At 38.4% G+C, this 27,139-nt stretch overlaps 1 protein-coding gene across 1 annotated transcript; it reads left to right on the top strand.

Annotated features, from left to right (window-relative positions):
- Positions 1-6,741: 6,741 nt before the first annotated feature.
- Positions 6,742-7,472, top strand: LOC134757041 (ATP-binding cassette sub-family D member 1-like). Its single transcript, XM_063697638.1, has 3 exons — positions 6,742-6,786; positions 6,936-7,061; positions 7,207-7,472. The coding sequence occupies exons 1-3, from the start codon at positions 6,764-6,766 to the stop codon at positions 7,451-7,453; spliced, it is 396 nt and encodes a 131-aa protein (XP_063553708.1). The 5' UTR covers positions 6,742-6,763; the 3' UTR covers positions 7,454-7,472.
- Positions 7,473-27,139: the final 19,667 nt, after the last annotated feature.

The following is a 27,139-nucleotide window of genomic DNA, read 5'->3' on the forward strand; positions in this document are numbered from 1 at the left end:
AGTAGAAGCATCATCACGTGGAATCAAATGGAATAATCGAATGGAATCAAATGGAATCATCATCACATGGAATCGAATGGAATCATCATCGAATGGTATTGAAACAAATATTGAATGGAATCTAATGGAATAAATCGAATGGAACTGAACGGAATCATCATCAAATGGAATCGAATGGAATCATTGAATGGAATCATGATCGAATGAAATCGAAAAAAATCATCGAAAGGAATCGAATGGAATCATCATCGAATGGAATCGAATGGAATCATCATCGAATGGAATCAAATGAAATCATCAAAAGGAATTGAATGGAATAAACATCGAATGGAATCGAATGAAATCCTTGAATGGAATTGAATGGAATCATCGAATGGAATTGAGTGGAATCATCATTGAATGGAATCTAATGGAATCATTGAATGGAATCAAATGGAATCATCATCACGTGGAATCAAATGGAATCATAGAACATAATCGAACGCAATCATCGAATGGAATCAAATGGAATCATCATTGAATGGAATCGAACGGAATCATTGAATGGAATCGAATGGAATCATCATCGAATGGAAGTGAATGGAATCATAGAACATAATTGAATGCAATCATCGAATGGAATCAAATGGAATCATCATTGAATGGAATCGAATGGAATCATTGAATGGAATCAAATGGAATCATCATCGAATGGAAGTGAATGGAATCATAGAACATAATCGAATGCAATCATCGAATGGAATCAAATGGAATCATCATTGAATGGAATCAAATGGAATCATTGAATGGAATCAAATGCAATCATCATCGAATGGAATCGAATGGAATCATCGAAATGAATCAAATGGAATCATTGAATGGAATTGAATGGAATCATCTTTGAATGGAATCGAAAGGAATCATGGAATGGAATCGAATGGAAACATCATCACATGGAAGCAAATGTAATCATCAAATGGAATTGAATGGAATAATCATCAAATGGAATCATCGAATGGAATAGAATGGAATCACCGAATGGAATCAAATGGTGTCATCATCGAATGGAATCATCCTATGTAATCGAATGGAATCATCAAATGGAATCGAATGGAATCATAAAATGGAATCAAATGGAATCAACGAATGGAATCGAATGGAATCATCATCGAATGGAATCTAATGGAGACATCCAACTGTATCAAATGGAATCATCATCGAATGGAATCGAATGGAAACATCAAATGGAATCATCAAATGGAATCGAATGGAATAATCATCAAATGGAATCGAATGGAATCATCGAATGGAATCGAATGGAGTCGTCATTGAATTGAATCAAATGGAATCATCATAGAATGGAATCATCATCCAATGGAATCAAATGGAATCATCATTGAATGGAATCGAATGGAGTCATCAAATGGAATCGAATGTAATCATCGAATGAACTCAAATGGAATCATCATAGAATGGAATTGAATGGAATCATCGACTGGAATCGAATGGAATCATCCAATGGAATCGAAAGGAATAATCATCGAATGGAATCATCGAATGGAATCAAATGGAATCATCGAATGGAATCGAATGGTGTCATCATCGAGTGGAATAATCCAATGGAATCCAAAGGAATCATCGAATGGAATCGAATGGAATCACCATCCAATGGAATCGAATGGAATCATGGAATTGAATCGAATGGATTCATCATTGCATGGAATCCACTGGAATCGTCATCACATGGAATCTCATGGAATCATCATTGAATGGTATCGAAAGGAAACATCGAATGGAATCAAATGGAACATCGAATGGAATTGAATGGAATCATCATCGAATGGAATCGAACGGAATCATCGAAAGGAATTGAATGGAATAATCATTGAACGGAATTGAATGAAATCTTAGAATGAAATCGAATGGAATCATTGACTGGAGTCAAATGGAATCATCATCGAATGGAATCGAATGGAATCATGGAACGGAATCGAATGGAATCATCATCACATGGCATCAAATGGAATCATTGAATGGAATCAAACGGAATAAACATTGAATGGAATCGAATTGAATCATCGAATGGAATCGAATGGAATCATCATCTAATGGAATCGAATGCAATCATCGAATGGAATCGAATGGAATCATCATCGAATGGAATCGAATGCAATCATCATCGAATGGAATGGAATGGAATCATCGAATGGACTCGAATGGAATCATCATCAAATGGAATCGAGTGGAATCACCGAATGGACTCGAGTGTCTGTTCAGACAGGTCTGGGGGATATCTAAAGGACTCATGAAAGGCTGTTTTTTTCTGTGTTGCTAGAATAAAGAACAGATAAGGGATGCACATTTTTAAGAAACTCTGCAAGGAGACCTAACAAACCACGGATGCTTAGGGCAAAAATTAGAATTTACACATATAGTAGATCACCTTCAGCACAGGAAGAAAAGTTGGAGAAGAGTATTTGGAAAACTAAGACATTCAAAATCATTCACGTACATCGGAGAGTCTAGAAAGTCACATGTATGCATAGGTTAAGCCACATGCTGACAAATGTCATAAGAAGACCCTACACTTTTACCTTGGCTGATCCCTCCCCTCACTGCAAGCTCTGTGCAAGAGTGAACTTGAACTTCACTCAGTGCAAGAGTGAACACACACTTTGTCCCGGCTTTAAAGAACCCAGCACAAAGCCAGTCTGCATGGCCTAGAGACATATTTTGCTGGATAATGATTACTTGTTTTTCTTTGTTTTTGTTGTATTTGCCTGTTTGCTTAGTTCCTGACATACAAGAAAATCACTGTCAAAACATTAGCTTAACATTTGTTAAGGAAACGAAAAGACTTCGGTGACCACACCTTATAAAGCAAACAATTTTGTAAATAACTTTGGAAAATTTCACTATAAAAAATCCTTAACGATATAATAAGTAAAGAAAATTTAAAACCACAAAACATTACTGTGTTTGTAGGGGGGGTTCTGATTTACAGAGTAATCACATAGTAATTATAATTATTATAATGTCCAGTTTTCAAAAAAAGTTACAAGGCACACAAAGAATGGGAAAGTATGGCTTATTCAAAGGAACAAAACAAATTGACAGAGAATATCTCTAAGGAAACCCAGACATCAAACATACTAGGAAAAGACCTTAAAACAACTCTCTTCATTATACTCAAATGTCAAAAGGAAAACATAAACAAAGAAATCAAGGAATCAGAAAAAATATTAAAAAGTAGGAATATCAACAGAGGTAACAGAAATTCTGGAGCGGAAAACTACAACGATAAAAATTTAAAAATCACCAGAGGGATTTAAGAGTATATTTGCACACACAGAAGAAGACACGAGCTTGAAGATAAGAAAATGGAAAATATTGACTCTGAGAAACAGATAAAAAATGAGCACAGACTAATGAATCTGTGGGACATCATAAAATAGACCAACATTCATATTCTAAAAGGATAAATTATGTTGTTGAAAACTTTAGCATTCTTTCTTTTCACCTTTCTTTCTTCCTCCCTCCCCCTTCTCCTCCTTTTTACTTTTCTTCCTCTTCCTTTCTCTTCTTCTGTCTCTCCTTCATTATCCCTTTTGCTCTGTTTCTCTTTCTCCCTTTCTCTTTTCTTTCAATTATCTCAATTACTAAGAGATGTTTAAATACCCTTACCATGTGAGTTGATATGGTTATTTCTCCCTTTAGTTCTCTTTTGAGATTTATAGTCACTCTAAGTAAAGCGATAACCCAAAAATAAGCCTCACAAACAGGCTTCCATACCATTCTTAATTTGGTCCTGTAATTCTTCATTGCTGTATTAACTTTCTGATGCTTTTAAGGATGTTTTATAACAAATTGTTTAGTTTTATCCAATGGAATGTTTATTCTGAATTATCTAATTCATATTGTAAGTATAGAGGGAGTTTAATATAAAATTATTAAACTGACATTTGTGAAAGAATGTATTTGTGCATTTAACAAATGTTAATCTTCAGACAGTTATTGGGCAGCTGAGCATACAGCAATAAAAATAACATAATTTTTTATGTGTACAATATTTATGGAATACGTTACTGGAACAAATAAATAATTTAGTTAATAACATGAAAAAGAACAGAAATTGTATACACTATAGAGCATAGTAATGGAATAATGAATGATTAAAGTTATTAATATTAGGTAGAAAATGAAGGGTATCTTTGAGAGCAGAACTCAAGGAAGCAAGCAATTCGCCTTATGAGGAAACAGTTACCTGTGGATAAAGGAGAAACTGAAAAATTTACAAGTCAAGACTTTTTGAGCAAAAACAAAAATATGACTATTAGTCACCAATTCAGTGCAGTGAAAAGAAAGTTGAAGAGATATCTTGGAAGTAAACCATGCTGTGGAAGAGCATGTAGGGTTTTGATAATCATGGGATGATTCTGAATTAATTTTAAATGCGATAGGAATATATGAGATAATTTCACCAGAGAATAACATGATTGTGTTTGCATTTCAAAGGGGTGTATCTGGTGCACTGTGTAGGATAAACAGGTTATGTGAGCAAATAAATTGGAAGGCTACTGTTATCCAGAGAAAAAAGGTAGTGACTTTGGTGAGAATGCTGTCAGGATGTGGTAGTAGTGGTGAGAAGTCATTAGGCCATGGATGTATTTCACAGGACTGGCCAAGAGAACTGCAGCTAAATTGGAGTGTAGGGAGTGAAATGGAGAACTCAAAGATGACTCTCAGCACTGGAAGGTGACAGCTGTCACTGAAACATGCTGATGCCTCTTATTAAGAGAGTTACTTGGGAATGGTAAGCTCAAAACTTCTCACTTTCAAATGTATGAAAAATATTGTTTTCAGAATGAATGACTTTGGGATCAGAAAGCCACCGTTCTAATTGATGGTTCCACGACTACACGGGCTCACACTCCCAAGAGCAAAAGTAAATCATCACAAACGTGCTTCCTGATAATTCTAGAGAATGGAGAATTACTGTAACATCTTTCTGATTTTAGGAGAGGCAGCAGTTCCCTTTTTAGCCTAAACGCTATTTATTTTAAAGCTCAGCCAAGAGACTCCATTAAAATTTTCAAATGTGTGTAACTTAAATTCTCATATGAAATACCACTATGTTTAAATTAGTCAAAACATTTTCCCCATCTACAACTCTATCTTGTCATTGCAATCATTTTCACAAAAGTGACTGCAGCTCACAGACCCTAAAAGGAGAAAATCCAGGGTAGGTTATCTGATCTAGTTAGTTTGGAAGACAGGATCTAGAGATTATTTAATATGAAATCGGTCACCTGAAATGAAGTGTTTACTGAAAACAGCTTGGATCAGCCCTGTTTTCTACCACTGAACCATGCATTTGCTTTAAAAAACACAACAACTCTGGGGAATATCGACTGCTTCCAACTGTGTTGAAGGTGTTAAAGAAAAGAGCATAAAATTAAAAATGATCATCTGAGGCCTTTATAGTCTCTGCTCAAGAGACTAGCATCTTCCATTCTTAACGAAACACCCAAATATCTTAATAATTGGGCAAAATCTAAATATCAGAGTGATAATTTTATCTTGAAGATTGTTAAATTATAATGGTGATTCACTACCTTGCCACGTCTCTGAGTCAAAAATTAGATCTTTGTTTAGGAATCAATGGTAGTCTGCAAATTGGAAATAGGAAGATTTTAGAAGACTCAAACACTGACTTTCTTGTGTGCAAAAAAAAGAAGGGAAGGGGCAAAAGGTATGTGCCTTCTATCTTGTAAGGAAGGTTCCAGAAGCTGCCTTATTGAATACTTACAGTTATATCTCATTGGCCACAACTTAGTCTCATGCTCACACCTGACCACAAGGCCACCTGGGAAGCATAATCTCTACTCTGGGTGGCCATATACCCTGTTGCCACTTCTAGCCCTGGGCCGCTGGGGAAGGCAGCATGGGCGAGAAGACAGGAGGGGCCACTTCTGCCACAGCGCCCTGGCCTAATGGAGCAGCCGGCTCACCTGCTCGTTCAAGCAGCCCACTCGAGCCTTGCCAAAGTGCTGGCACGGGGCAGTGACAGGAGGCCCAACCCCTGTGGGTGACAAGCCCCCGGTCTGGGGAGAGCACTCAGGCTGCTCTGGAGCTCTGTGCCAAGGAACTGTATGGGTGTCCTGGAGCTGCCATAAACCGCAGGGGTGGATCATCTCCTGGATCCAGCAGTCCGAGATCCTGGTACCAGCAGGGTGGGTTCCTTCTGGGTGCCATGACAGAAGGATGTGTTCCAGGCCTCTGTCCTCGGCTCGCAGATGGTCCACTTCTCCTTGTATATCTTCACCTCGTGTTCCCCTGTGCACGTCCTCTGCTCGCACACCCCCTTTTTATGAGGACACAGTCATATTGAATTAGGGTCCGCTCTGATGACCTCATCTTAGTGTGATCACCTCTGCGAAGGCCGTGTCTCCAAATAAGGTCACACTGAAGTTTTGGGGCTTGGATTTCACCATATCTCTTGTGGGGGAAGGCACGATTCCAGTCCCCACTCCTCCATGATTAATGCCTGTCAGACAGACAAGGACACAGAGGCACAGGGGTCCTGTCGTCACAGCTAGCTCATTCCCGCAGCTCCCCCAGCTCCCCCAGCTCCCCCAGCTCCCCCAGCTCCCCCAGCTCCCCAGCTGGCCCCCGGGTCTGGGTGCTGGGGGAACTGAGCCAAGACCATTGCCCCCACCTAGGTTGGGAGGCTATGTGTGACTGGAAGGATGTCCTGCCGGGTGGCGAGAAGCAGAGAATTGGCATGGCCCGCATGTTCTACCACAGGTGAGCACTCCAGGCCAGCAGGCTCCCTGGGGTCCCCTGGAAGGAGAAGTAGCAGCTGTGGGGAGGCCTGGGCTCAGTGGAGCCTGAGCCGGGCTGGGGTGTTGGGCCCTGGAGGATGCACAGACTCTCCTCTCGGCCCGGAACCCCAGGCCCAAGTACGCCCTCCTGGATGAATGCACCAGTGCTGTGAGCATCGACGTGGAAGGCAAGATCTTCCAGGCGGCCAAGGACACAGGCATTGCCCTGCTCTCCATCACCAACTGGCCCTCCCTGTGGTAGGTGCCCTGTCTCCCTGCCTGGGGCCAGTGGGAGTGGCTGCCTGAGGGGAGGAGGTGCCCTGTTGGGCCAGGCGGCAGCAGCAGGCGGCTGTCATTAGCAGCCCTCGTGCTGTGCCCCTGACCCTGTCCCTCTCCTGGCCAGGGAGTACCACACACACTTGCTACAGTTCGATGGGGAGGGCAGCTGGAAGTTCGAGAGGCTGGACTCGGCTGCCCGCCTGAGCTTGACAGAGGAGAAGCACCGGCTGGAGCAGCAGCTGGCGGGCATTCCCAAGATGCAGCGGCACCTCCAGGAGCTCTGCCAAATCCTGGGCGAGGCCGTGGCCCCAGCGCACGTACCGGCACCTAGCCCGCAAGGCCCTGGTGGCCTCCAGGGTGCCTCCACCTGACGCCACCATCCCCAGCCCCTGCCCCACCCCCAAGCTCGAATCACATGAAGGAGACAGCAGCACCCACCTGCACACACACCCCTGCCCTGCATGCCTGGCCCCTCGTCCTAGAAGACCCTTCCCGACCTCGGGAAAGTAGATGTGGAGGGTGGCGCCCTGCGTAACCCTCGCCCTGTCCCTCCCACTCCCTGGGGGGGCTGTTCCACAGTGACTGGGCCCTGTCCAGGGCAGTGAGTCCTCTACTTTGCTCCATGGAGGAAGCTGGGGTACAAGGGGCCCAGTGCTGGCCACACAGCAGCGCAGCCGAGCCCCAGGAGCCCCTCAGGCCACAGCCCCTGGCGCTGCAGGTGGCCTCCCTCCTCGTCAGTCTCTCAAAGACCCCACGGTCCATCCCCTAAGGGTGGCCAGCCAAGGCTCCCATCCCATGCGATGCCATAAAAGCCGCCCAGTGGTACCCACGGTCACACAGAGCGCCTCACCTGCATCCTCTCCCCCACAAGAGCCCCGAAGATCCCACGGGAGAGGGACGCACAGCACTGCCTGCGGAGCGAGAATGTAGTCCCCGCCCCCTCAGCCCCTCACCTTCTCTTTCTACAGCCTAATTTATTGGATTCCCTATTCATAGCCATCTCTGTGGCCAATGTGACTACCCTGCCAGCAGCGGGGGCAGCCCAGCCTCTGAGTCCCCTGGGGCCCCTGCTCCCACCGGTGCCAAACCCAGCCCCTGTGGCTGTCACCCCGCCAGCCTACACTACCAGCCGCCACCTGGCCACACGGGCCTCTGCTTGCTAGCCGGGAGTGCGGACACCATGTTCCCAGCTCAGTGCCAAACAGGGGTCACCAGGGGGAGCTGTCTGCAGAGCCAGCGCCTGCCCGAGAGAGACCCCACCGCCACTGTGTGCCTTTCCCGGGCCCTCAGCCCTCAGGCCGGGCGCCATCCCGAGTCCCCCCAGTAAAAGCCTCCATTGGCAAATGCAGTCCTTCCTCCCTGCCTCAGAGTCTGGTGGTGTCTGCTGCGGGTCTTGGGGAGAGATGGAGGAGAGGGAGTGGGTTGCCTGTGGGGGAAAGAGTGAGTTTGGGAAACGAGTGGGCCTGACCCCCAAGCCCCTCTGTGGGGGAAAGTCATCAGAAGACATGGTCCAACATGCCCTCCACCGAGCCTCACGCCAATGCTCTTAGGATTCCTGTGATGGTGGTGGAGCAGAACCTGCAACAACATTGCACAGAAATACTGGCTGAGCCCAAATAGGACTAGGGGAGGGGATCATGCTGGTCCCTGTGGGAGGAGCACGAAGGCAAGAGAAGGGAAGTCTAAGCTGCCACACAGCGTGCTGCTGGCCCTTCTAGGGAGAGGAGGCCACTTGTGCAGGGGCCTGGGGGGAACTGGGAGCACAGTGCAGGGTGTTCGTGCTGCATGCAGGGGAAGGGAGGGCAGGGGAAGGGAGGGCTGTGGCTGGCGGGCCTTGGAGGCCACACTACAGAGACAGGACTTAGCCCAGAGGCCACTGAGGAGCTTTCAGCAACAGGGAAGCAGTGTCGAGTACTGCAGGCCACGTGGCTGCATGTGAGGGTGGCTGGTGGGAATAGGGTGCGGCAGCCCATCTTTGCAACATACATATTGCAATATACATATATACAACGTATACACATATGTATACATGTATGTATTGCAATATACACATATATTACTATATATAATATAAATATATTATATATATATTTATATATAATATAAATATATATATATTTTTATATATAATATATATTATATATTATATATACATTTAAAAAACTATGTATATATGAATGTATTAGTCAGAGTTCTCCAGAGCGAAAGAATAGGATATATATTCTCAGGGAGTTTATTAAGTAGTATTAACTCAGACGATCACAGCGTCCCACAGTAGGCTGTCTACAAGCTGAGGAGCAAGGAAACCAGTCCGAATCCCAAAGCTGAAGAACTTGGAGTCCGATTTTCAGCATGGGAGACAGATGTAGAATGGGAGGCTAAGCCAGTCTAGCCTTTTCACATTTTTCTGCCTGCTTTATATTCTGGCCACACTGGCAGCTGATTAGATTGTGCCCACCCACATTGAGGGTGGGTCTGCCTTTCCCAGCCCACTGACTCAAATGTTAATCTCTTTGGCAACACCCTTACAGACACACCCAGGATCAATACTTTGCATCCTTCAATCCAATCAGGTTGACACTCACTGTTAAACATCCCAATGAATATATATTGCAAGAAGAAATATATGTGTATTTTTTCTTACTATATTACCATATGCCAACTATAAGAAAATAGTGTGGAAGAAGAAAAGAAAAACCTTAATACACACATAAGTAAAGCCAGAAACATCCTTGTAGAATTAGGATATATATCTCTATGTTTTAATCTTGCTGTTTTTTGTTTTCCCATGGCCATGTTTCTAAATATGCCTTAACTAGGTATAGTACAGACTTGGCAAAAACTCTTTCCAGTCAAGGTGCATACATAGGTAGAATTTTCTGTTTCAAGAATGATTGATAAACAGATGGTGTATCCGTCAAGATTCTCCAGAGAAAAATAAACAATAAAAAATGTGTAGACAGATGGATGAATGGATGAATGGATGGAGAAAGAGACAGAGAGAGAGAGAAATAGATTTATTTTAAGAAATTGGCTTATGTGATTGTGGAGGCTAGTAAGTCCAAAATCTGCAGGATAGACCAGCAAGCTGGAGACCCAGGAAAGAATGAATGTTGCAGCTCAAGTCTAAGGCAGTCTGCTGCCAGATTCCCTCTTCCTCAGGAGAGAAAGATGTTAGGAGAGGTCAGTCTTTCCATCCCCCCACCATTAAGGGCTTCACCTGATGAAATGAGGCCCACCTAGATTATGGAGGTTAATCTGCTTCACTCAAAGTCTACTAATTTACATGTTAATATCATCTTAAAAATTCCTTCACAGCAGAATTCAAAATAGTGTTTGACCAAATATCTGGACCTTAACATGTAAAATTAATAATTACAGAGGGACAGATTATGGAAGACAAAGAACAATTTTTTTTTTACCAGGTAAAGAATTAGATTCACTAATTTTAGGTAAACTGAAATTATCCTAAATTACTTTTAATTCAAACCAAAAGACAAGGAGAGATAATGTAGAATTGTCTTGCAAACAGTGTCAAAATCATGCAAAACTGAGGAGACTCAAGGAATTAAAAAAATTTTAAAAAAACATACTAGGCAAGAATTAGCAGTTTACTTTCCGGACTATGAGCCTAAACTTTCTTTCTTATCTATATAAATATTACCTAAATCTCCATTTTTCTCTGCCTTAGCATTCTTAGACATAGTGTCACTGTCACATAGAACAAAACACTTTAAGTTTTCCTGCAGATAACATGAATCTCAAATACCAGCAGAGTATCATCTTTATTGTGATGTGTTACAAAGAAAAATATAAACTTTGTATCCTCAGTGGGATTTTCTTTCTGAAAAACGCTGAAAGTCTATTATAAAGTGTGTCACAAAAATCTCTCCCTCAGCCCTAGATTAGTCCATAACTACCTAGTGATCCAATGTGAAGTATGGTGTTATTACAGAAAACTCACATCCTCTTGCAAAAGAAGAAATCTCAGTAAGACCTAAAGAAATAATAGGGGTCTTATTTCACATTTGTTCTTTTCTAGAAGAAGATGAGAGCCATCTTAGACTCATGCAGGTTCTCAAATATAAACCAATCTCTCAAAGAATTCCCAACACTTCTGAGTGCAATATAACTTACATGTGTCACACACACACTTCAATATTATATATTTTTAGGACCTCTCCATAAAAGAACTCATCCTGATGCCTTTTTACCATGTTAATATTCAATATTGTTACTCAGAAGTATTTGGTTTTATAGTAAAGTCTTGTCTGATTAATAAGGTAATTATTTATTTTATATACTTAAAAAATACTCTGACTTCTTTACTATCTTTAAAGGTCGGATAAAAATGCTGGAAATTTGAAAACGTGGGTGGATATAATAAAGCAGGTTTAGGTTTCTGCACTATCCAGACAGGAGTCCACATGTGTTGCTCTGGGTTCCCATGGTAACTTAAATGGAAACTTTCACAATGTCGGGAGTCCTTGATGTCCTGCAAATGAAGGAGGAGGATGCCCTCTAGTTCCTAGTAGCTGGAACCTGCTAGGTGGCACCAACCCTTCCAAATGGAACAGTACACCTATAAAAGGAAAACTGATGGCATCTACATCCTAAATCTGAAGAGGACCTGGGAGAAGCTTCTGCTGACAGCTTATGCCATTGTTGCCCTTGAAAACTCTGCTGGTGTCAATGTCAGGTCATCCAGGAATCCTGGCCAGTGGGCTGTGCTGAAGTTCGCTGCTGCCACTGGAGCTACTCCTATTGCTGGTCACTTCACTACTGAAGTCCTCACTAACCAGATCCAGGCAGCCTTCTGGAAGTCACGCCTTCTGGTTACTGATCTCAGGGCTGACCATCAGCCTCTCATGGAAGCATCTAGTGTTAAGCTGACTATCATTACTCTGTGAAGCACATATTCTTCTCTGTGCTGTGTGGACATTTTCATCCCACGCAGCAAAAATGTAGCTCACTCAGTGGGTTTGATGTGGTGGATGCTGATATGAGTTGGCTGTGTCCCCACCCAAATCTCATGTTGAATTGTACTTCCCATAATCCACACATGTCATGGGAGGAACCCAGTGGGAGATAATTGAATTGGGGGGAGGTTTCCCATGTCCTGTTCTCCTGATAGTGAGTGGTGCTTTTTCCCCTTTTGCTTGGCACTTCTCCTTGCCGCTGCCATGTGAATAAGGATGTGCTTCCTTCACCTTCTGCCATGATTGTAAGTTTCCTGAGGCCTCCCCAGTCATGCCAAACAGTTAGTTAATTAAACCTCTTTTTTTATGAATTACCCAGTCTTGTGCATGTCTTTATTAGCACTGTGAGGAGCAGAGTTGCTTGAACATCTATGATAACTTGCCACAGCTCTAGTTAAGGGCAAATTCAGAATTCAAAGCCAGGAGGAGTCCAAGGCCAAAGGCCACTTTCATGACCATTATAATTCTCCACTCCCAGGCAGTATGGACAGATATAGAAATTATCCATTGAAAGTTTATGGAGTCAGAGAAATTTCATGAATTTTACAGTTTTTTTTTTATTTAGTAACTAGCAGTATTTTGTTAAGATTAATAATTTGGGCTCCAGAGCCAACTTTACTGGGTTCAAATACACTTATTAAAAATAAATGAGGTTATACATTACTGAGTGGTAATGTAAATTGACAAAACTTTCCTGAGCAAAATGTGGTAAAATGCATCAAAAGCTTTAAACATGTTAAAAACATTGTCCCAGGAATTTTACTTATAGTTTCATTTAAAGAAAATTTCTATAATGTACACAATAATTAATTACAAATGCATTTAATTTCATTGTTGTTTTGAAACAACCTAAGTGTACAACAATAGGGGATTGATTAAATGAGTAATAGGAACTTCATATATCACAGGGGAATGCCTCCTTCCTCACCTTTGTTTTGTGGCATCCTCCGCAGTCTGCCTGGCTTCCTTTTCCACCACTTCCTCATCCCCAGAGCAGAGGACCACCAGCTTTACAGTGGTTGGTGTGTTACAGGTATTGGGTAGACATGATCAAAATTTCTCTGCTTGGAGAAGTTGCTTCTTTTCTTCTTTCCTCTAGCCAGGGCCAGTGCAGGGCAGGGATTTCCTGCTCCCTGGCTTTAAGCTTTCCCTGAAGTGGGTTCTTCTCACAGCTCAACAAACTTCCAAGGGATGCAGTGAGCAAGCCAATTTTTTCTCTCATTGTAAGCTGTGCCTGCCAATTGTGCCTTAATTAGGAATAGGGTGATATTCTGGTTCTCCACTTGCTGTCTATTTTTCAATTGAATTGGGTAGAAAAGACAGGTGCTACTTACTGAGTGCTCTCAAAGACCCTCAAAAACACTGAAGAGAATATTATAGCCATTAAAACTGACATATGAAAAATAACAAACTTATGGTTGGAAAAGGTCATGACATTTTAAAGCAAAAAAGCAGGTTACACAAAAATGTGTAATACACAGTTAAGAAAACTGGGGGGATAGCAATACATTGTGTTTATTTTTCTCTTGCTTATTCTGCATTCTCTAAATTTTTCTACAAATATTTGTGTTGTTAAAAATAAGAATAAAAACCTATATTTAACAAAACAATACAATAAAGGAGGAGAGTTTATTTAACTTTATGAGTCTCAGTTTTCTCCTCCCCTAAAATCCAAAATAACCCTTTTTGGGTTTTTGCAAAGACTTCATTGACTGATCTATGAAAAAGGGCTTGCAATTGTGTGTGTCATAGGTAGTGATCTGTTTTAAACTTTCAGTCTCATAACTATAATTTTGATACCTTCCCAACTTGGCCTAGTTATAGTGTAAAAACTATAGATTCCTTTTCATTAATTTTAGTAGTCACTACCACTTTAGTATCAATTATACAAGTGCAAAACAAAAACAAAAAATCGTTATTCAATTGCCTGCTGCCAATATTGGTGAGATATTTGACCTCTAGGCTCAAGTATGATTTTGTTTCATAACAACAGTATTCAAAAATGTTCAAGATGTAGCTGGCATTATAAAATTTTAGATGATTTTCTTCCATAAGCCAAAGGTAAATTAAGATTTCTTTCCTCTTCATAAAGGAAAAAACCTATTTTCAGAGTTAATATGACAGTGGCTATGGCTATAGCTTTCTTTTACTTCAAGAAAAAACGTAGAGAATGGTATGGTGTATTTGGTATAAATAAAGGAAACATGAGGATGAGACAGAAAACATGTTCAAGAAGAAGTAATCTTCTCCCCTTTGACAGCCAAAACACAGGTACATTTTTAGCCTCATTTGGTTTCTAAGACAGTTCTTTTTAAACAAAGAAAAAAAAATCATGTTTTGCACCCTCAGTTTCTTCAATGCATGGTAAATTAGTAGCAAAGTAATGATGAATGTGGAAATTAATCAAAAGCAAAACTGTAGTTTTTACACATTTCTTAGTGAATTAATGATTTCCCTTTATTACAGTAAATGTGTCAAGACCATAAAATGTGAACAAAAATTTAAAGTGTAAGATTAAATGCTGTTGAAACTTCGACTGACCCTTATTAATGCAACACTGTGCTTAAGCAGAAACCTGGAATAGAAATAGAAATTATAAGAAAGTGTTACAGCCAGAAATTTTCCACTAAAGGCCTAAAAAAAAAAATGAAGTAAATGATAATAGCTTTAAAAGATAAGTCAGGGGAAGAGCCATCACAATTCAATTTTAAACAAGGCCAGGGGCAGAAAATGGTACCTAAAAAGAATCAAGTGTAACTGAGAAAAATAATCTTGTAATAAGTCAAAGAGTGGTTTTGAAGGAGAAGATTCAATAATCCAGTTGTTAGCTCTTAGCAGGAATCCATTAAAGGAGACATGCACTAAATGCTCTGTTTGAGCAAAAGTATGTTTCTTAAGGTAGAAAAGTTAGAAACAGTGCAAATGCTTTGACTAAATGAACTAATCGCATTGGTCAAACAAGAATGTTTTGGAAAACTATACATCCTTCTTCAAAATAGAAAAGGGGAGTAGGGCTATTCAGGGAACCAATGACTCAAAAATTCCTATGGAAAATAAGTGTGCTTAATTTTATTTTTTAAATGTATTTTTAGTCCCCGTATGAGCAAGGCTCTACAATAGATTCTGCAGAATAAAAAAGTAGAAAACAAGTGGGCCCTCTTGTTGAAGAGTTCATTGCCTAGTACAAGGGGTGAAGATGCCTGGAAGAGGGAGGAACCAGCTCTACCTAGAAGTTAGAAAACTTTTCCTAGCTAAGGGTGTGAGATAAGAAGACAAGTTTTAAGTAGAAGGGTTTCCAGGCTGAGAGTCTAACATAGGCAAGACATGGAGTCATGTTCTAGGCAGGCTGATTATATATTCCTGATTAACCTGCAATATAAGAAGTCACTGAGAAAGTGACTGAAAATATAACAGGCCAGAAATGCAGGTGAGAGTCGGGTAATTAAAAACTTTGATTTCCTGGTAAGAAATTTGTACTTAAACCTACACTAGTTGCAATCAACTTATGCAGGGAAATGGAATATGTTCAGCATCATGGTTTAAAAAAGGTTACTCTGATATCAGTGAAAAGTGAGACAGCCTATTGTAATGTTGAAAAGCTCATGCTTTAGAGAGAGGCAGATCTGGATACAAATCATAGCCTTAATTTAAACCTTTAAGCCCTAAGCAGCCTTCAGTTTTTTCATACTTAAAAGTTGGATAATAGTATCTATGCTTGGAGTGGGGGGGTAAGGGAGACGGTATGAGTGTTAAGAGACTAATGAGACAGAAAGTTAACAAGGATATCCAGGAATTGAACTCAGCTCTGAACCAAGCAGACCTAATAGACATCTACAGACCTCTCCACCCAAATCAACATAATATACATTCTTCTCAGCACCACATCGCACTTATTCCAAAATTGACCACATAGTTGGAAGTAAAACATTCCTCAGCAAATGTAAAAGAACAGAAATTATAACAAACTGTCTCTCAGACCACAGTGCAATCAAACTAAAACTCAGGATTAAGAAACTCACTCAAAACTGCTCAACTACATGGAAACTGAACAACCTGCTCCTGAATGACTACTGGGTACATAACAAAATGAAGGCAGAAATAAAGATGTTCTTTGAAACCAATGAGAACAAAGACACAACATACTAGAATCTCTGGGACATACTTAAAGCAGTGTGTAGAGGGAAATGTATAGCACTAAATGCCCACAAGAGAAAGCAGGAAAGATCTAAAATTGACACCCTAACATCACAGTTAAAAGAACTAGAGAAGCAAGAGTAAACACATTCAAAAGCTAGCAGAAGGCAAGAAATAACTAAGAGCAGAGTGGAAGGAGATAGAGACACAAAAAAACCCTTCAAAAAATCAATGAATCCAGGAGCTGGTTTTTTGAAAAGATCAACAAAATTGATCGACCATTAGCAAGACTAATAAAGAAGAAAAGAGAGAAGAATCAAATAGACGCAATAAAAAATGATAAAGGGGACATCACCACCAATCCCACAGAAATACAAACTACCATCAGAGAATACTATAAAAACCTCTACGCAAATAAACTAGAAAATCTAGAAGAAATGGATAAATTCCTGGAAATGTACACCCTCCCAAGACTAAACCAGGAAGAAGTTGAATCCCTGGATAGACCTATAACAGGCTCTGAAATTGGGGCAATAATTAATAGCCTACCAACCAAAAAAAGTCCAGGACCAGACGGATTCACAGCTGAATTCTACCAGAGGTACAAGGAGGAGCTGGTACCATTCCTTCTGAAACTATTCCAATCAATAGAAGGAGAGGGAATCCTCCCGGACTCATTTTATGAGGCCAGCATCATCCTGATACCAAAGCCTGGCAGAGACACAACAAAAAAAAAAAGAGAATTTTAGACCAATATCCCTGATGAACATCGATGCAAAAATCCTCAATAAAATACTGACAAACCAAATCCAGCAGCACATCAAAAAGCTTATCCACCATGATCAAGTGGGCTTCATTCCTGGGATGCAAGGCTGGTTCAACATATGCAAATCAATAAACATAATCCAGCATATAAATAGAACCAAAGACAAAAACCACATGATTATCTCAATAGATGCAGAAAAGGCCTTTGACAAAATTCAACAAAGCTTCATGCTAAAAACTCTCAATAAATTAGGTATTAATGGGACGTAACTCAAAATAGTAAGAGCTATTTATGACAAACCCACAGCCAATATCATACTGAATGGGCAAAAACTGGAAGCAATCCCGGTGAAAACTGGCACAAGACAGGGATGCCACGCCCTCTCTCACCACTCCTATTCTACATAGTGTTGGAAGTTCTGGCCAGGGCAATCAGGCAGGAGAAAGACATAAAGGGTATTCAATTAGGAAAAGAGGAAGTCAAATTGTCCCTGTTTGCAGATGACATGATTGTATATTTAGAAAACCGCATTGTCTCAGCCCAAAATCTCCTTAAGCTGATGAGCAACTTCAGCAAAGTCTCAGGATACAAAATCAATGTGCAAAAATCACAAGTATTTTTATACACCAATAACAGAAAAACTGAGAGCCAAAGCATGAGTGAAAACCCATTCACAATTACTTCAAAGAGAATAAAATACCTAGGAACCCAACTTACAAGGGATGTGAAGGACCTCTTCAAGGAGAACTACAAACCACTGCTCAATGAAATAAAAGAAGCCACAAACAAATGGAAGAACATTCCATGCTCATGGATAGGAAGAATCAATATCATGAAAATGGCCATACTGCCCAAGGTAATTTGTAGGTTCAATACCATCCCCTTCAAGCTACCAATGACTTTCTTCACAGAATTGGAAAAAACTACTTTAAAGTTCATATGGAACCAAAAAAGAGCCCACATTGCCAAGTCAATCCTAAGCCAAAAGAACAAAGCTGGAGGCATCACGCTACCTGACTTCAAACTATACTACAAGGCAATAGTAACCAAAACAGCATGGTGCTGGTACCAAAACAGAGATATAGACCAATGGAACAGAACAGAGCCCTCAGAAATAATACCACACATCTACAACCATCTGATCTTTGACAAACCTGACAAAAACAAGAAATGGGGAAAGGATTCCCTATTTAATAAATGGTGCTGGGAAAACTGGCTAGCCATATGTAGAAAGCTGAAACTGGATCCCTTCCTAACACCTTATACAAAAATTAATTCAAGGTGGATTAAAGACTTACATGTTAGACCTAAAACCACAAAAACCCTAGAAGAAAACCTAGGCAATACCATTCAGGACATAGCAATGGACAAGGACTTCACGCCTAAAACACCAAAAGCAATGGCAACAAAAGCCAAAATTGACAAATAGGATCTAATTAAACTAAAGAGCTTCTGCACAGCAAAAGAAACTACCATCAGAGCAAACAGGCAACCTACAGAATGGGAGAAAATTTTTGCAATCTACTCATCTGACAAAGGGCTAATATCCAGAATCTACAAAGAACTCAAACAAATTTACAAGAAAAAAACAAACAACCGCATCAAAAAGTGGGTGAAGGATATGAATAGACAATTCTCAAAAGAAGACATTTATGCAGCCAACAGACATATGAAAAAATGCTCATCATCACTGGCCATCAGAGAAATGCAAATCAAAACCACAATAAGATACCATCTCACACCAGTTAGAATGGTGATCATTAAAAACTCAGGAAACAAGAGGTGCTGGAGAGGATGTGGAGAAATAGGAACACTTTTACACTGTTGGTGGGACTGTAAACTAGTTCAACCATTGTGGAAGACAGTGTGGCGATTCCTCAAGGATCTGGAACTAGAAATACCATTTGACCCAGCCATCCCATTACTGGGTATATACCCAAAGGATTATAAATCATACTGCTATAAAGGCACATGCACATGTATGTTTATTCACAATAGCAAAGACTTGGAACCAACCCAAATGTCCATCAATGATAGACTGCATTAAGAAAATGTGGCACATATACACCATGGAATACTATGCAGCCATAAAAAAGGATGAGTTCATGTCCTTTGTAGGAACATGGATGAAGCTGGAAACCATCATTCTGAGCAAACTATCGCAAGAACAAAAAACGAAACACTGCATGTTCTCACTCATAGGTGGGAATTGAACAATAAGAACACTTGGACACAGGAAGGGGAACACCACACACTGGGGTCTGCAGTGGGGTCGGAGGAGGGGGGAGGGAGAGCATTAGGAGAAATATCTAATATAAATGACGAGTTAATGGGTGCAGCACACCAACATGGTACATTTATACATATGTAACAAACCTGCACGTTGTGCACATGTACCCTAGAACTTAAAGTATAATAATAATAATAATAAAAAGAGACTAATGAAAGGACTCAGGAATCAGAAATGGAGAAAGGGTAAACCTATTCAAGAAACTCAAAAGAAAATAAAATCCAGGACTTTCTGAGTGGTATGAGGTGGAAAAGCTGGGGAAAATGGAAGATGAAACTGAGCTTTCTGTTGTTGGGGATGGAGAAAGATGGTGTATCATTCTCTTGGCCACAGAGACTGGTAGCATTTGGAATCAGAAAGGTTAATGGAAGAGAAATTAGAACTTTCAAAGCAAAATTTAACTATAAAATGTGACTATGTCTCTGGGAGAGGAGACATGTATTTCAGAGACATCATGGCTGCATTCTATATTCCACGTTCTTCCCCAAACATAAATATAGAGAAAAAAATGAAAGATGTGAAAAATCACATACAGAGATAATAAATGTGCATTTTAAAACACAGTGAATTGATGCTTGAAGGATTATGATAACGAAAAATGATTTATAAAGAAATTCAAAAATCTTATTTACTTTTCAGTATACTATTAATAATGCAATATTTCTCCATGCTTGATTTCACTGATATTTTTGACTTCTTTAAGATTCTGGAAAACATAAAACACGGTTATGAGTAATTATGTTTTTCAATTTGCTTATCTGTACACACAAATAATGGTTCTTTCAAGCATCTATAAACAATCCAGTCTCAAGTACAAATGGGTTTAAATGTAACATGTTAATTTGCTAAAATTCTACAACATTTCCCAAGAAAATAACAGTTTTAGCATTTTTACCAAGTGGCTTTTTTATTTTTTTCACTGCACTTTAGAAGTCAGCCCCGTGCAATTTAATCTTTCAAAGAATCCTTCTGCTGATAAACTACAGAGAGTACATGTGGCTGATTTGACCCAAACCTTTCAGTTAATAAATATGAGACAGAATCTTATAAAAGGAAATGCAATCAGGATTTTCACAGAAGGTTTTTCCTGAAGGATAATAATAATGGTGTTTGACTCACTTTTATACCTGGGAGCAGAAGATGTCCTTGCCAAATATCTTTTTGGAAGAGCTCTAGTTGGACAGACACTTCCAAAAGATAAGCAAAGCATGAAAGATATGAACATCGGACAAAACGAAAGGAAATGAAAGCATTTCCTAAAGCATTTAAAATGATGACATAAAAAAGTTTGTTTATATTTATCAAACATAAGTTGGGTGACTTTTTCAAAATGGAAAGATGAACTTCAGGATATTTATTACCAAGCTGGTCCAGACAGCTTGCATTCATTCATTTACTCGTTCATTCATTCATTTATTGTTTTAGTTACTACTTACGAGGTGAGTCTAAAATAAGGACAAGTCACCATAATATTTTCAAGCAAATATTCTCTAGTTTACTGTATGCATTATTTGGCCTACTAAAATTAGCTTGCAATAACTCACCCAAACACAGCCTTACTAGCTCCATGATTGTTTAGTGGAATAAGGATGGAACATGGGAGTATGATGTAAAATGGGCTATATCCTTCATATCTCATGAGCACCACTCTGGCACAGGCTTCTACCAGCAAGGGTATCCCAGTAGCAGCAGACAGGCATGAAGTTTTTCATGATGTGCATCTGACAGTGATACCATGTGATATTGATAAGCAATGGCATTGGCATCTGGAATCTGTCTCACTGGGTTTGGCAGAAGGACCTAGAGACAGTATTAGATTTTTTTCCCAAATGAGAAAATGGGGTTTCCCAATGATTAATTGAATATATATATATATATATATATATATATATATATATATATATATATATACACACACAAAATAAAACAAAACAGGAGTGACCAGGTACACATCCTATGTTGGCAGAACAGGTGAAAGTGGTTTGGTGTATTTCAATTTTACCAAAATGGGAACAGGCTGACTATATTATATTATTTTCTATTTTTTTTCTACTTAATACATCATGAGCATCTTCCCATGTCTGTGTCTATTATGGTATGCTCATTTTTAAGGGCAAGGAACTTCTTTTTGGTCCAGGCTTCTTTTTCTTCTAAAGTTCAATATTATGCTGCCATTCCACAAAGGCTTTATGGAAGATAATTTCCATTAATTTGACAGGTCATTGTCTTGTCACTTTCAGATAATTAAGGACTAGCCATTAGTTCCTGTACCTATTGTGTAATCTCTTTTGTCTCATCAGGTTTGTGAATTTTGCAGCGCTTGCCAATCTACAGTTAGCTTAATTAAAATCAATGGAGTTGAAAGTTGGTGTGTTCTCTTTCTCTTTCTCTAAAGGATTCCATTTTCCAAAACACCATAAGCAAATAAATTGGCATGTGGAACTTTCTGCAGCCATATAATAGTCAAACACACTTAACCGTGTATATTTAGCTCCCAGCAAAATTGTCTAATTTTGCATTTGCTAGCTAGCCAGTAAACTCCAGGTTTCTTGCATCAGAGGGGGATGCTAACCCACAGATTTTACAATTCAGAAGTACTATTAGTAAATACCCTCAACAAAAGGCTCAGAAAGTGAAATCAGTTCCAATGCTATCATCTTTCCTCAAGCTGAGCTACAGTGTTCAATTCTCCAAATGTGAGGTAGCTGGTAAAGACGTTGCTGTTGTTTTCTGGATTTAAGCTGGGAAGATAGTAACTGGAGCCTAGGAGAAGAATTTTCAACTAATGAAGTGTTGTTAATATAAGACTTTCAAAAATACTAATCACAACATTTCTGTAATTTGCAACTAGCATCAATTGATATATCTTTGATTTTCTCTATAAAAACAAAGACTGAACTGGCCAGATTAGCAACTCAGAGTTATGCTGATCTTCCAGGCTGGAGGCCTCGCCCAAAATAACATCATGAACATTTTATACCTCCTACAGAATAACAGTATACTTGCAATCTGCCAGACTCTATGACTGAAATGCAGAAACAATAAAACAACAATTAGTAACTCTGATTTTGCCACATGCCTGGGCAGCTCAAATTTCTTGACGGTTATGACCCTAAACATCTGCTTGAACTAATATATACTTTGTTATGCATATCTATTTAAAACATATTTCAATAAACATGCATAGTGAAATATATTATTGTCTGTAGTAAAAGGGAAATCCCAATATATTAATGATGTAATGAACTGTAAAAATAATCAATATTGGTTTTTCTGCATGTTGACCAATGTATGAACCTATGTTTTATCCTCATTCTCATTCTTTCAGAATAAAAAGCAACATCTATTTAGTACATGCAAATAACTTGTGGGAGTTTTCAAGAATATACAAATCAAATTAATTTAGAAGCATATCAGACACCCTACCTATGCAAATGATATTATTTTGTTAATCTAGTTCTAAACTATATGTTTAACATCATTATACTTCAGGATTATTTTGAATCCTTTTATTTATCAATAATAAAACTTTCTAAGATTTTAAACATAAAATACAAAGCTACCATCTTGAAGTTGTATTTCCTTTATTACATGATAATTAGTTGCATAATTAAAACATGTGGGGACAAAGGTCAGATATTACAATCCAAGGGATATCACAAAGGATATTGTATTTTTTGCCCCAAATATGTATATTAACAGCAATGGCTGTTACACAGAACATTAAGCTAAAAGAGTCAAATGGAAACTGGAATAACATTTGTTGCAAATAATAGGTATAGTGAAATTTCAAGATGATTCTGAAAATATTTTATTTATCTGAACTTATGATAACATATCTGAGTGAATAACAGAGAGTGCACTCAAGGAAGTAAATAGCTCTATTAAAACAGTAACCTGATGATGAAGACTCAACAAATGAAGACAGTGATATCCGTGGATGCCTTTCAGACACTGTGTTATTCTTTGGTGGTGACTCCATTATTCTTTATGAATAATACAATTAGTGCAATTTTGAGTATTTCCATCCCTGCCAATTATCCTAACACTGGAAAATTTTCTGTTTAACACAAAAATACTAAGAACTCATTTGAGAGTATCTTCACTGAGTGGTTTATCAAGCACTGGAATAGCTCCAGAATTAGGAGTTAAATACTTCCCAAGAGAATTCAGTCCACTCCAATATCACTTCAGTGTTAGAAAAAATACCCTTGCACTGACTTGAAAATTATATCCATAGATCTTTTATCCATGACACCTGGGGTCACAAAGAAAAAATATTTTTCTTATTCTTAATTGATTTACAAATAGAAGTGTGCTCAAAATAGTAGCAACAATGTATTTCATTACATATGCTTTTATATATAATATATATAAAAATTTCATATATATTACATATATACATTTTATTACACATGTGATTATGTAATAAAATATATTGATGCTACTATTATGTTATTTTATGAGTGCTTATATATAAGCACTTATATATGCTTATATATTAGTGAATGATAGCAATGATAAAAGTGACAAGGAGAGAAGAATTATGATTATTTTATTATTTTAAGGTACTCACACACTACCTGTGAAGTGGTATAATGTTGTTTGAACATGGATTTTAATTAGTTATAAATGTATCTTGGAAACTCTAGTGCAACCACTGAGAAATGTAAAAAAGAAGCATAACTGATATGCTAATAATAAGGGAGAGAAAATGGAATCATACAAGATGCTCAATTAAAGCCATGAAACGCAGTAAAATAGTGGAAGACAAACTAAGAACAAAGAAAAAGGGAAACAAATATAAAACTAACAAATATGATAGGTATTAATTCAACTAAATCATTAGTTGCTTTAAACATCAATGTTCTAAATATATCAGTTAAAAGGCAAAGATTGTAAAAATGGATTTAAAAAAACCTTCCCAATTGTATGTTGCCTACAAGAAACATGCATTAACTATAAGAGCACATACTGAAAGATATACTATGCTGATGCTAATTTTTAAAATGGGAACAGCTATATTAATTTTAAACAGACTAGACTTCAGAGCAAAGAAAGTTATCAGGGCTAAAGATGGGTATTACATAATGATAAAGGGGTCAGTTCCTTATAAAGACATGACAATCTTTAATGTATAGATGCCTGACAATGGAGCATCAAAAAACATGAGGCAACATCTAATAGAACTGCAAGGAGAAAAACATGAGTCCACTATCATAGTTGGTGACTTCAACACCCCTCTATCAAAAATGGACATATCAAGCAGACAGAAAAAACAGTAAACACAGCACCGTCAATTAACTGGATATAATTGACATCTACTGACTGTCTTATGATTAAAGAACACACTATTAAAGAACACGTGGATTAAAGAAGAAATCTCAACAACAACAAAATAAGTATTTTGAACTAAATGAAAATGAAAATACAACTTACAAAGTTTGTGGGATGTGTCGAAAGCAGTGCTTAGAGAGAAATTTATAGCATTGAATACATTTATTAGAAAAGAAATATTTAAAATTAATCACCTTATCTATAACAAACTCACAGCCAACATTATACTTAATGGGGAAAAGTTGAAAGCATTCCCCGTGAGAACTGGAATAAGACAAAGACGCCCACTTTCACCACTTGTATTCAACATAGTACTTGAAGTCCTAGCCAGAGCAATCAGACAAAAGAAAAATAAAGGGCATCCAAATCAGTAAAAAAGAAGTCAAAGTGTTCTTGTTTGCTGATGATATGATCTCATACCTAGAAAACCTTAAAGACTCATCCAAAATGCTTCTAAAACTGGTAAATGAATTCAGTAAAGTTTCAGGATACAAAATTAATGTATGCAAATCAGTAGCGCTGATATACACCAACAGCAACCAAGCTGAGAATCAAATCAAGAACTCAACCCCTTTAACAATAGCTGCAAAGTGCCACAAAAGTATAACAACAAAAAAATTTAGTAATATACTTAACCAAGAAGGTGATAGACCTCTATAAGGAAAACTGCAAAACACTGCTGACAGAAATCACAGACAACACAAACAAATGGAAATACATACCACGCTCATGGATGGGTAGAATCAATATTGTGAAAATGACCATACTGCCAAAAGCAATCCACAAATTTAATGCAATTCCCATCAAAATACCACCATCATTCTTCACAGAATTAGAAAAAACAATCCTAAAATTCATATGGAACCAAAAAAAGCCCACAGGGCCAAAGCAAGACTAAGGAAAAAGAACAAATCTGGAGACATTACATTACCTAATTTCAAACTATACTATCAGGCCATAGTCACCAAAACGGCATGGTACTGGTATAAAAACAGGCATATAGACCAATGGAACAGAATAGAGAACCCAGAAATAAACCCAAATACTTACAGTCAACTGATCTTTGACAAAGCAAACAAAAACATAAAATAGGGAAAGGAACCCTATTCAACAAATGGTTGCCGGGATAATTGGCAAGCCACATGTAGAAGAATGAAACTGAATCCTCACCTCTCACCTTATAAAAAAATCAAATTAAGATGGATCAAAGATTTAAATCTAAGACTTGAAACCATAAAAATTCTAGAAGATAACATTGGAAAAACCCTTCTAGACACTGACTTAAGAAAACACTTCATGACCAAGAACCCAAAAGCAAACACAGGAAAAACAAAGATGAATAGATGGGAATTGATTAAACTAAAAAGCTTCTGCACAGCAGAAGAAATGATCAGCAGAGTAAACAGGCAACCCACAGAGTGGGAGAAAATATTCACAACCTGTGCAACAGTCAAAGGACTAATATTCAGAATCTACAAGGAACTCAAGCAAATCAGCAAGAAAAAAAAACAAACGATTGCATCAAAAAGTGGGCTAAGGACATGAATAGATACTTCTCAAAAGAAGATATACAAATGGTCAACAAACACATGAAAAATGCTCAACATCACCGATTATCAGGGAAATGCAAATCAGAATCACAATGCAATACCACCTCACTTCTGCAAGAATTGTCGTTATCAAAAAGTCAAAAAAATAGATATTGGCATGGATCTGATGAAAAGGGAACACTTTTACACTGTTAGTGGGGATGTAAACTAGTACAACCACTATGGGAATCTGTGTGGAGATTCCTTAAAGAATTGGAAGTAGATCTATCATTTGATTCAGCAATCCTACTCCTGGGTAACTACCCATAGGTAAATAAGTCATTATTCAAAAAAGATACTTGTACACACATGTTTATAGCAGCACAATTCACAATTGCAAACATATGGAACCAGCCCAAATGCCATCAATCAACAGTGGATAAAGAAAATGTGATATAGTATATGTGTGTATATATATAAATATATATATATATAAAATGAAATACTACTCAGCCCTACAAAGGAACAAAATAATGACATTTTAGCAACCTTGGAATTGGATACCATTATTCTAAGTGAAGCAACTCAGGAATGGAAAACCAAACATCATACGTTCTCACTCATAAGTGGGAGCTAAGCTATGATGATGCAAAGGCATAAGAATGATATAATAGACTTTGGGAATTTTGGGGGAAAGGGTGGGAGGAGGTTGAGGGATAAAACACTACATAGATATTGGGTACAGTGTACACTGCTTGGGTGATCGGTTCACCAAAATCTCAGAAATCACCAATAAAGAATTTATTCATGTAGCCAAACACCACCTGTTTCCCAAAAACTTATTAAAATTAAAAAAAATTAATCACCTTAGAAAAGTAGAACAAAAGCAAATTAAATCCAAAGTAAGCATAGGAAAATAAATTAAAATTAGAGTAGAAATAAATGAAATAAAAATGGGAAATCAATAGAGAAATCAACAAAACCAGAAGATGATTTTTTGAAAAGTTCAAATAAAAAAAAGC

Source organism: Gorilla gorilla, chromosome 14, assembly GCF_029281585.2.
Source record: "Gorilla gorilla gorilla isolate KB3781 chromosome 14, NHGRI_mGorGor1-v2.1_pri, whole genome shotgun sequence".
NCBI lineage: Eukaryota > Metazoa > Chordata > Mammalia > Primates > Hominidae > Gorilla > Gorilla gorilla.

Excerpts from the sequence above, each read along its gene's own strand:
- LOC134757041 (XM_063697638.1), top strand. The coding sequence starts at position 6,764 with ATGGCCCGCATGTTCTACCACAG. Across the intron at positions 6,787-6,935 it reads GCCCGCATGTTCTACCACAG|GCCCAAGTACGCCCTCCTGG; the intron begins GTGAGCACTCCA and ends CCGGAACCCCAG. Across the intron at positions 7,062-7,206 it reads ACCAACTGGCCCTCCCTGTG|GGAGTACCACACACACTTGC; the intron begins GTAGGTGCCCTG and ends TCTCCTGGCCAG.